The following is a 12,664-nucleotide window of genomic DNA, read 5'->3' on the forward strand; positions in this document are numbered from 1 at the left end:
AAAAAAATATATAATTAACTGTGCTAATTAAGATCTTTGCTTTTAACAAATTAATTAATATTTTTTTACATAACTATGATATTAAATATTTAAAATTCATTCATTTTTATATTTTAGAAAACAAAAATATTCGTGTGCCTGGTATACAATATTATTTAAGATCTTTTTATCCCTAATCAATTTGAAAATATTATTACAGTCTCAGACTTTTTTTCAATTAGAACCCATCGTATAATAAATATATGACGAGTTATAAATCATCATTTATTCTTATATTATTTATTTTAGTATCGAAACCTTCTTATAGTATAATGCATAATGGTATATAAAAAACAAATAATTTTCGTGTAATATTCATGCATTCAATTTTCAACATTTTTTTCATAATATTCGGTAGATTTATGCAAAATTTAAAATCACCCCTAAAATATAATCAATTTAATTTTAATTTCATTAAATAAATAAATAGTAAATAAAAATTTTATTAATTCACAACTTATACTTAAATTTTCAAAATATATATTTTTTAAATTTGCATATTAAAGGAATAAATGTCAATTTAGTCCAAGAGAAGAAGAATTAATTAATTTCAACAATCTTACATTTGTATGTATTTTTTTATAATTATATAAAATCTTTATCGTTATATGGCTTGATCTTGGGTTTAGCAATCAATTATAAATCATTATTCCAATATAGTTTAAGGGATTGATTATTTTATCATTAATAAAATTTATAAAACAGGTTATCATGTGCATTTTGTTTTCATTGAAAATAATCCTAATTAGACAGAATGAGGAGGATTTCTAAAAATGAAAAATTGTTTAATATGTTTATACCGGATAAATAGTGGGATGGAATCTATATTTAGATCATTTAAAACAGATGATTCCTCTTTAACTTTCAGACTGAGATGAGTTAGGTGACAGTGAATAAATAAAATGTCAAATTATGATACAATCATTTATTATAAATAATAGGTAACACTAAAAAGAAAGGAACTAAGAGTTAAGTAACTTTGAAGAATGTGAAACTAAAATATAGCCTTTGCCCTGTCTAGTATGTTTGGTAATTAATGTTGATTAAGGCTAAACAGCATTTAAACCAAGTCACTTTATTTTGGTGAGTTTTATATGTTTGATACATTTTTTTTTGTTGTTTTTTTTCGCTTTTTTTTGTCTTTATATTTTAACCTTTACGTGTAGACAGTTTAGACAAAATTCAACAGCTTGCTTGTGTGGTTGGCAGGGAATTAGACAAGATTAAAAGAGTAATTTAAAAAATTTATTTAAAAAATATTTAACTAAAAATACAATATATTTTTGCTCTTTATATAGTTTATTAAATCAATTTATATAAAAAAATCTATTAAATAATTTATGTCAAACTATTGAGTTAATATTATAAAATGAGCTCGTGAGGTTAATATTAAAGAATAAAAAAAATCAATCTTTAAGGTTAATATTGAGTTAATACATAGCTAAAAATAAATATTAAAAATATTAATCAGGACATCTCAACAATTAGCATTATGTTCAATAATTGAGCAGTGTAAAACTAACATACAAAATATTTTAATTGAAATATTTTTAAATACCTTTAAAACATTAATTAATCGGTTATTATTTTTTCATGTCCGATAAAACTAATTATTTTTTCTTGTATCATTACTCGAACGTTTATCTGATTAAATAAATCTGTATAACGGTAAAAAAGTTGACTTACAACCGATGTGTTAATCTAAACTTATACAGAATATTTGAAAACCATTTGGAAATGCATTTTGGTATGGGTATAGAGATTTGACAAAATTTTATGTAAAACATTCTTTTTAATTTTCTAAACTTTTAACAATCTCGATTTTAATTACTAATCCCTCTTCAGTAATATTAATTGCAAATAAAGGTTTTATTATGTCTAGAAAATTAAAATTTATTTAAATTTGCCAATTAGTTTATATAAAAAAATTGGTAAATCTAATAATCTTATGATTCTTTCCTACTCTGTATTCTGCAATTATAATGATACTCAAGTCCCCTGTATACAAGAACTTTCTTCCAGTTAGTAAAACCCCTTTTGGTATAGATTTGATTCACAATTATTTAAGTAATCTTACAAGGAAGGCAAATAATTGGATCAGTTTCCATTAATTATTTAATCTATACGTATTTATAAAACTTTAAAGAAAATCCTCTTCCATTATTAGTATCAGTATTTTTAAGTGATTTTGGTATTGTTTAAGATATTAACCAAAAAATATTATGTAAGCTCGTCATTTGGCATATAGATGTCCAAACCTTTCTGCAGTCTATGAGAAAAATATCCAGACTTATATAAAATTATTTGGCAGCAATAATAAAAAATAATTAATCATAAATTTTATTAAATAAATATTTTTTTAAGTCAAATTTTCAGAAACATGTTTTTATATTTCATAATCAATTTTTATCAAATAAGAACTAAAGATTAATCATCTACTATTATATAAAACTCTTTTTAATTAATATTAAAGGAAAAAATATATATTTACTAGCTTATTATAACTCAAATTATCAATTTAAAATTTAATAAATATATCTCAAAAAGCGTACGTTAATTTTATAAATAAATATTACAAAACTCAAATGATTAATGGTAAGCCCTTTTAATATTTGGGTGTAGATACGTGTGAAAAACTTTTTAAAACATGTTTTTTACTTTTAATTTCTAAGTAAGTTTAGGATTAAATAGTGCAAACTTGTAAGATACACCAAGTGTTATTGATCGAAATATCTTCTCTTTGTTTTATTACATTATTTACTTGTAAAATATTATCACAAAATATTTTTAGGATATTATGATTTGACCGATTGACTCAAAATAGGCCGAAGACCAAATATTTCATTGCTGGTTTTATCCATTAAAAAATATTCATTTTAGTTTTCTATCGTTGTAATTAAGTGTAAAACATTATCCCAAAAAATATTTTAAAAAGTGATTTGACGCATAATCTAATTATGTTTAACAGGTAAATATATGCATAGAAATAAAGGTAAAGATATATCATTGGATAATGTCAGCAAAATTTTTAGTCATGGGTGGTTATGAGCCGGTTATCGATCAAAAAAAATTTTAAAATGTTTTTGTGATAATTTTTACACAGGATTAAAAATGAAGTTTACAATGTGGCTCCACAAAATATTTGGTGTAGTAGATTGTGAGTAATTATTAAAACATGGGTTTTAGATGGCAGAATTTAAAAATATTTTTAATAATACTATTTAAAGTTTGAATTTCTTATGTCAACATTATCAGGAAAATATTTTAAAAAATTCTGAAATAGGGAAATTTTAATAGACTCATTTACTATATTTAATTTTTGTTTAAGCTTGACATTTTTTACAAAAAATTTTAAACAAAGCTGTATCAAAGACTTTTCGTAAATGATTCATGGTTTGTTAAGATTCTTTTTATGGTATTTATTGTGTAGAGGAAGTAATGGTATTTTTATAAAAAAATATTATATTTAAATAAAAATTCTCAAAATCATAATTCCAGAATATTAACTCCGAAAAGAAATTAAAAGAAATGGTTGTTATTTTTGACTTGCAGAGTCACCCCATGGTTTATATGCTTTAAATCTATTTATAATTAATATATTCTGGCAAATTAAATAACTAGTACTGAATGTTTCATATATTAATATGAGTTAATCCTATTTATTGATTTGAGCATTTTAGATTCAATTCCAAGCGCTAGGAGTCGCAATATTATAATTGTTAAAGTAATAATTTTTATGTTCATGATATACTTAATATCTTTTTGATATGTTTCTTAATTATTAACCTTCTAAAGACCTCATGAATACCATGTTTATGCCCTGTTCAATTTTAATTCTCTTACGTTTTATTATTTTATTTGAAATTGTATTTTTATATTTTCACTTAATTTGAAGTGAACTAATAGAATATAAATTTGTAAATAATAATTTATATCCTTAATTTTAATTGGGGATTGTTTTAGTATGTTTGAAAATCTTATTCTATAAATTAATCGTTTCAAATACATTGTCAGTTTATAGGAGATATTAAAATACTTATACTAAAAAACTAAACTCACAATTGATAAGAAAAAATGGTGGTGTTTGACCCAGGTTAATATTTCCTATATTTTATAATTTTCCCCTATTTACTCAATTTTCTTAATCAATCTTTCCTCAATTTTTTCCCAATTTTCATTAAAACATAAAAAAATAAATAAATAATTTATAAGTAATATATTTTAAAAAAAGTGAATCACTAAACAATTGTTAGAGTTAAATGTATAAAATCTCTTTTCATCTTATTTACATGACAAAATTATTTATCCAACAAAGTACACTGTCTGTGCATAACTAATATTCATAAGTCATTAAATAATTTTGCATTTAATAAAAATATATTAACAAAATAATAACAATTAAATAATCTTCTAGTTACAACATATGTAGCATCTAGTTAAAATTTAGAATCTGATGGGGTCAGGTAGAAAACTCATATTGATTTTCATTCACCACATATATCTTATTTAATAAAAGCAATTAATTTAAATCTAAAAGGTAAAAAAAAAATAAAATTATTATATAAACAATTAATTTTATACAAAATTTTAAAAAAAGAAAACTAGATTGATATATTTTTTAAACACAAAACAATCAAAATTTATTTTAATTTGATTAACTCAAAATTTTATTATTTAACTCCACTCCCTCTCCCAGATCAAGTCCAGCTTATTCATTAAGTTGTACCCTTATCGCTATTTGCGTTGGTAAATATATTTCTCACATTCCCTCTCCCCTTTCCCAAGACTTTAACTCGCCCATTAAGGATGAAAAGTTGAACCTAAAGTTGAATAGATCTTTTGATAACTATCGCTTGATACCTATATTGGACATATCTACTCTTATAAATAAAAGAAACCTAGTGGATTATAGTCATGATGGAGATTTAATACCATTGGATGAATAGTGATATAAAGAATACTATTGATTAACATTTATTGACGATTATATATACAAATAATTTATAATAAAAATTAAAGAAGTATATTATATCATAGATTAGCGTCACAAGGATTTCCAACCGGGCCCGTAAATATTTTTCATAGGCGCCTTTTAAAAATTTCTTTATTATTAAAAAAGGACGTTTTGTTTATTTCCACAATCGTTTTAACAATATAAAATCTTGAATATATTGAGGTAATAGCAATATGTCTTTATCGAATATTATGCTCTCTTCCAATGATTTTCCATTTTTTAGGCAACAGTTTCTGATTACGATTCTTGTTAGCCAGGTTAGAGGTAAGGGTAAATCTAATTATTTTTAAGAATATTTGTAATGTATGATTAAAGTTTTGAGTTGGTATTAGGGTCATTCTACATCAAATCACATACATCTCAAAATCGTTCATATTTTACCAGTGTCAATCAAACCTGGATATAAGTTAGGGTTCCAGGAAGATAAAATTTTTAAGGTTTAAGTTCGGTTCAGTCGAGGTCTTGATCTCCCTATTTCCAACAAGGCGCTCTCCTCCACCCAGTCATCTTTTGACTTACGTTCCACGTGCCAAAAGTATCTTAGGTTTTTTCTCATTACCACCCCAATCCCTTCTATTCTCATCCTTGCTCGTTTTTCTCCCTTATCCATCTAATTATCCTCATTCCCGTTCTTTCCAATTCAGCTTGAGTCACTTTCATTACGTAAACTTTTCCCTCTAACTTCAGAGAGGCATTTTTATATGTTAAAATACGACTTATGCGAAATTTAAATCGATACAACAAGACAGAGTTTAAAATTAACCCAAACTTTTATTGTCAGTCAGTTGTTATTTATGCACAAATATATATTATATTTAAATTATTTATACATCGCTCCATTTGAGTCGATTTTTAAATGGCTAACTCATTAGCCAGAAAAATTTTCCCCAAGCCTCGAGATTATGAGCAAAATCTTCCGACTTGCGTAATATTTTTCTGGATAAAACTGAGTTAGCTGTTTTTAAAAATTGGCTCAAACTAGTTGTATGCATTAGAAATTAAAACGATTAGTATGTTTACAGAATACAAAATTAGATATATCGGATTAGATAGGCCTCCAAAAAGTGTTATCGTTACAACCCTAGTAATCATAGTGCGAATTTTCATTAAAATAGAAAAGGGTAGGCTGAATTTCCTCATTTTTTGTTCATTTGATATGAAATTACTCATTAGGGTTTTGTATCGAGCTCAGTTCAAAAAATTTTTTGGAATGGCGAGTAACTGTGTAGGTAGGGTTTTGCATATGCAGAGAGCTCGGGTTTATATAATATTTATATTTAAATGTTTAAAAAATTGACGGAGTTTTGAAATGCTCATAAAAATATAAAATTTCAGTTTTTTTACACTCCTAAAAAAGGATTAAACAAAGACCCAAAAAATCTTTGGGTAGCTCGGGCGGCATTCGCGGTAGGATCAGATTAAACACAATTCAGATGATCGATTTTTAAAATATTTTTATGAGATCAAATTATATTCATTAATATATACTTTACCCATAATTCTATTCATAATATTAATTTAAAAATAAAGAAAAATTGATGTCATAAATAGATTCCAAAATTAATGAGCTGTATCGGGTTAGATCAGTCCCCACTATGAATGCAGCCTTATGCCGAATATTTCTATGAGCTGTGTCGGATCTTCACAAATTTTGGGCTTAGAATTAGTGAAGTTAACCCTTTTTTATAAAAAAATTTTAAGGAAGGGGACAGTTTGGTCAATCTTTGCTCTGTTAGATGATGTATAATCATACTTAAACTGAGAATTTATTTATCTAAATCAGTATCAATATGAGATAATTTCAAACTTGTTATATTAAGTAAGTGAGCTAGATTATCCGCATAGTGAATTTCTTCCACGTCAGTCATATCCCCGACTTTATTAACTTTACCATTCTGGCTATCTTCCATATTACAGTACAGATACTTTTCTTGTTTGGAATCAGTTTTTCTAGAAGATGATTGGGACTTGATTTTGGAAACAAAGCCGCCCCAAAAGGAAGCCATGTGAAGCTTTTGGTGGTTCATTATCGTAGACGAAACTAATGGTGTCTCTTCCTATATAATAATAAAAATCAGAGTTCAAAATTTTAGGTTCAGCCCGGATTCAAGAAAAACATCCAAGCCCTGCCAGTATTTATTTTTTTGGTCTGGTCAGGATTTTTTTTCCAACAATTTTTGGACTGTTGGAATTTTAAAAATTAAGTTATTTTAAATAATTTTGGCTGAATTTTGCAAAATAAATTGAAAATATGAGCAATAAATGAGTATTGAACTCCCATTATATGATTTCCCAACATTATAAAACTGATAAATTGATATAATTTAAATTAACTCTTTTAAAAATTGGCCTGACCAAATTTTTTAAATTATACCACTCTCGGGTCAATTATCTGATAAAATTACGAGTTTATAAGTTATTAGCCTTTTTTATCTTACATCAAAAGACACGCTTCTTCGTTTGCCTATAATAAGGTCTTTTATTCGTAAATAAAGTTGGCAAAAATCATGATTTTATGTATTTTTTAATTTTAAGGCTGTAAGGTAAATAAGATTAAAAAAAATTGTCAAAAGTTTTAAAAATCGCATCTTTCGTGAGTTTTGAAAGATAACGAAACGTGTCCCGAATCTTTCATCAAATTTTCAAAAGTATTCTTAAATTCTCCATTTAAAATGTTCAAAATATTTGATCAAAGAATTTATGACTATATTTTATATTATTTGATGATACAACTTGACATAGAAAAAGGCATAGATAGGAAGGCGGGTGTATACGATAATTTTTTTCTTCTTTTTATCTTTCACCTTTTCTGGTGGTAAGCTCCTTCAATATCTCTCTCCCCTTTATGTTATTCATGCTATCTCTTTCATCTTATTTATATTTCTTCATTAGGCTCTAACTTTATGGTCCCATTGAAGTTTTGGCCTTCCTCTTTTAAATTCGCCCATCACTTCCACACTCAACCTTATTACCTATATAGATTATAGGCCTTTTAATTGTGTGCCTATATCTTATATATATTAGTTCTGGAGAACAAGGACAAATATTTGAAGCTATTACTTCTTATCCCGAATAATTTTGTCAGACGTTTCAATGCATATGGAAACATTTTAAAATGTTCTTACAAATATGAAAGAAAATTACCCCAATAATAGTCACCTATAAAAATTTTATCAGTATGAAGAATTGGTTTTATATAACCATTCTGTATAAATAATATTTTGTTTTATAGATATTCTAAATATATTTTTAGATATTTAACAACAGGGATAATTTTTTGAAAATAGCTTTACAAAGGTCGGCTAAACATCAGTATGTAGATTATTATTGATGAGTCTTAAACCCAAGCATCTCTGTTTAACAACATTTGAACAGATGAAAGAAATATCAGCAGAATACTAAAGGAAATCAGGTTTTCCTAATATATACGGTGCTGTTGATGGAAAGCATGTGAAGATAAAACAACCTAAAATATGGCTGTATGTTTTATTTATAAAAAATACAACTCCATTGTCATTCAAGCTGTAGCATAGGACTGAGCAAGATTGTTATATATTTTATAGGTTTTAATTCTTTTCTAGATTCATAATTGAAGTTGGCTCCTGGGTCTATCTCAGGTCTCAACATCTTTACAAAGAGCCAATTTTATGAAGGAATGATCAAAAAAATCATCAATATACTCAATCCAAATTTTTTATCTACAACAGAAATATTACCTTCATATGTATTCGGAGATCAGAAATTTATTAAAATAACCTTCTTTCAAATTTAACTCAACCGCAGCTCAAGTGTTAGAGTGAGAGCTCTAATAATTTTAATATAGCATTCTATTTGAGTGATAAATATAAAATTTTTATATACATCAATTTTTAATATTACATTTACAAATACTTTTGATTTCATAATTGTTAATTATCTTAATTAGTTAAGGAACCTAGAACATCCTAATTTTCAATACCTAATAAAGAATCTAATTAATTACTGTTAATAATCATAATTGGACATAGAAAATTAAGAAACTTAGATTTTGTGACAACAAGGTTAGTAATTTATATTTAGATCTTAATTTTTATTACAAATAAAGAACTTCTAAAAAAAAATTGTTTTTGATACTATAAAATATTTCTGATATGATATAGGTAAATGTGTATTTTAAATGGTGATAAAAATTTTTCCCCGTTATTACCATCTATGGGGTGCTAGCTTACATACCCCCGAGACATCAGATTTGTTATACTCAATGGATTTTTTAAATTTTAATACCAATATAATACATATTTTTAAAATATATTATAATGATTTTTAAATAAAAAGCCAACTCTTTATAAAAATAATAAAAATTTTATTGAAATTAAAAAAGAAACAACGCAATCTTCGATTAAACGTTGAATATAAAGGTATAAATAATAAGCATTCCTAGAGAATATCAACCCCGAAAAATTTCTTCCCAACAATTTTAATTTTTATCGAAAAATAAGAAAAAAAATCCAATGTAAAATTTTAAGGGCTATAAAATTTAATATTATTCTACTAATTTATGCTGATTTTATTATATTCTGAGTAGGGACCGATATTTAGCGTTTTCGAAAGGATCGAATCGCGATCCGATATTTTATGAAACCCGCTCCTCCGATATTTTCTAAAAAAACCTATGATAAATCTTTTTACTTAAATATGGAGCTATTTACCACCACAAATTTCTAATGTTTAATTAGTTGACTCTACGATTTTCCAAAAATAAATGACAGAATATTTTAAAAAATTATATAATTGTTGGTTATTCATTCCAGATAAGAAAAAAATTGCCAATATGAAAATAACGAGCTTGAAATAGAGTCAGAAAACTTTCTTAAATTATTATAAACTTTTTACCATATGATACATTACCTTAGCATTTTCGATACAGTCCTTATTGTAAATAAGGTAGGGTTTAGTTCCACAAGCTAGCAGTATCTCCAATATGTCTCTCCTTTTGATGTGAACGCCAATAGATCCATCGGAGTCACCATAAATGGCACTTTCATTTAAGTTAAGACAGGGATAATTTTGGTACATAGATAAGGCTAAATAACAATAATTTTGCCTGGAGATAATGGGCTTTGAGGCCGACGATTGTGTGTTACTTGAATTTGTTGTTAATCGGGAAGTATTAAGGAGTTCCTCTGAATTTATAGGCTTCAGGATGACGGATTTTTTGATTAAATGGGAGGGAGCTACAAATGTTAGATCTGCTCTATGGTTAAGCAAAATCTGTGATCAACAAAGTTATAAAATATAAGCTAAATATTTAAATTTACAAAAACTTTATAAGGCATAAGATATACAATAGAGATCATGTGAAATCTAAAGGAAGGTTATCTTATAAGGCAGCCAGTTATTAAAATAGCATGCTACTTTTAAAATAATGATACCAATAGTTCAATTTTTTTTTAAATTTATTAAATTTATTTATAATTTTAAAATTATAATCTTTATATTTTATTAAGCTGTATTATAAATTTCACTTTCAAGAAATTTAAAATATAAAATGCCACCAATAAAAATAGATATGGCAGAGAATTTTAAGACAAGGCAACAAAATTTTGTTGGGAAATAATTAGTAATTTTATTTTAAAATATGCAAAATATTTTGAGCCTAATAAAAAAAATAGTATAGAATTTAAATTTCGTTATATAAAATGGCGTAGTATAATAGCTTTCCTAATGAAAGATCTAAAAATATTATACATAATTTTATTAAAATTATTAGTCTAAAATTTAGAGATATACACTCAAATTTCAGAGAGATTAAAAAATATCTAATAAAAGGTGCTGCATCCAAATCAAATCTAATAATATTAGTATTAAGTTTTTGTCAAAAATTGGCTGATTCATAATCAGTGTGGCAGATATTGTTGGAAAATATTCTGGCCAACTTTCAAGAAATGAGTCTTTAATATAAGATCTGAAACATCCGTAAGAGCAGATTAGACTCATAATGGAAGGTAAAATAAAGCTTTTATTTTTATATTTCTAATATTTAAAAAAATTTTAATAAAGAGATCTTAATATTCTAATTGTAATAGTTTATTTGATTAATTTTATTTGTAATATATTATCAAAGAGTCAATGGAATTTAACATTTAATAATAAAAATAATTAATTTTAAGTTAAGAAAAGCTGATTAAATTAGATTGGCAGAAAAAATATAAAAATAGTTAATCAAGATAATTAACCCAGCCAAAAAAAATTAAGGTTAAATTTTTTAAAATGGGTAAACCAATGACATATATATGTCATTAGGGTAAACTGATTAAGCCATTTTAAAATGGTTCAAGGAATATATAACAGATTTACACTTTTTACAATTTTAGTAGAAGGTTTTTTTCTGTTCATTTTGGTTTCTTTGCTCCAGGTCCCTGGAGCTTAAATAAATATTAAATAAGTATCATATAAAAGTCATATTGTACTTTAACAATTTCAACATGGCACTTAGATATTGCAATTCCTAATGGAGTACTTATTAGCCCCAAATTGACTCTACATAGGTTAGGATTTGCTCCATATTTCAATAAAATCTAATAAAACAAAAAATTAATGATATAATTTTAAAAAATTATTCAATCAAAGTAATGTCATTTCAATATAACAGAATGCATTTCAATTTTACTCTTATCTAATATAATTATTAAAATATTATATATCTACAAAGGTTTGAATATTTATTTAGTTTGTATAGGTTTTTTAAATTATTTATATACTATTTTTATAAAAATTTGAAAATATTAATAACATACACAAGTTATAGCAGTCATACCCATCATTGATGAAATATATATAGGAGACGATAAGTTGTTGATACTGCCTTCAGGATTACAATGATAACTTAATAACAATTCAACAAACTGTGCTTGATTGTTATAAGTGGCAACCATTAGACAAGTTTGACCCTTTATATCAGCTATATCTGAATTTGCCCCATGATTTAAAAGTTTCTCACAAATTTTAAATAAATTATCTAAGTTGAATAAAGTAGATTATGATTTAAATAATTATTACCTTTGACAGCCAACATTACTGGTGTACAGCCAAATCTGTTTTGACAATTGATTAAATGCTTGTATCTTTCATCTTTTAAAAGATTATCTAGCTTTAAGATATCATTATCATTAACAGCAATATGGATAGGGGTATTAAGTGACCATTCAGAACATTCTTCTTCTTTTAAGCCTATGCCGAGGTCTAATAAAAAAATATTTATATATAGAATTAATATTAGTATACCACTAGTATTGTCAATTATCATTATGCAAATTTTGAAAGCTATTAAACAACAATATGTGTTTAGGATAAAATGTGATAGCAGCTGATTTATTTAATTTATTTACAGGTGTCATGATTGGATGGTGAATGATTTTGATGTAACACATTAGTAATGTTGTTAAACAGTTCGTTTTGAGCAGATTTTTAAAAACTGTTAACTCATTATTTTGTTCAGTAAAGTACTACGTAACCCTGAAGATTTTGTTCATAGAAGGAACAAAGGTCTTCATATATAAACAAAATCTCAAAGCTTAGGCAAATTTTTAGGCTAAAATATTGAGTTAGCCATTTTTAAAAATTGGCTCAAAA

General features: G+C 25.4%; 1 protein-coding gene across 2 annotated transcripts; it reads right to left on the reverse strand.

The window, feature by feature from the left end:
• Nucleotides 1-5,085: 5,085 nt before the first annotated feature.
• Nucleotides 5,086-12,427, reverse strand: LOC135929755 (uncharacterized). Of its 2 annotated transcripts, none has more exons than XM_065466461.1 (7): nucleotides 12,320-12,427; nucleotides 12,092-12,274; nucleotides 11,830-12,050; nucleotides 11,503-11,610; nucleotides 9,941-10,303; nucleotides 6,861-7,110; nucleotides 5,086-5,329 (listed from the first exon to the last, which is right to left on the reverse strand). In XM_065466461.1, exons 1-7 carry the CDS (start codon nucleotides 12,336-12,338, stop codon nucleotides 5,169-5,171), a joined length of 1,305 nt encoding a protein of 434 aa, XP_065322533.1. In that variant the 5' UTR covers nucleotides 12,339-12,427; the 3' UTR covers nucleotides 5,086-5,168. The 2 variants fall into 2 exon arrangements, with proteins under 2 accessions (XP_065322533.1, XP_065322532.1); XM_065466460.1 differs by having other exon boundaries at nucleotides 12,317-12,392.
• Nucleotides 12,428-12,664: the final 237 nt, after the last annotated feature.

Source organism: Gordionus sp. m RMFG-2023, chromosome 5 (assembly GCF_954871325.1).
Source record: "Gordionus sp. m RMFG-2023 chromosome 5, tfGorSpeb1-WG-v2, whole genome shotgun sequence".
In the NCBI taxonomy this organism is placed as follows: domain Eukaryota; kingdom Metazoa; phylum Nematomorpha; class Gordioida; order Chordodea; family Parachordodidae; genus Gordionus; species Gordionus sp. m RMFG-2023.

Coding starts and splice junctions, on each gene's coding strand:
- LOC135929755 (XM_065466460.1), bottom strand. CDS start 12,338: ATGATAATTGACAATACTAGTG. Junction 12,051..12,091: donor AGTAATGTTGGCTGTCAAAG/GTAATAATTATT, acceptor TATTCAACTTAG/ATAATTTATTTAAAATTTGT. Junction 10,304..11,502: donor GCCATGTTGAAATTGTTAAA/GTACAATATGAC, acceptor TGTTGATCACAG/ATTTTGCTTAACCATAGAGC.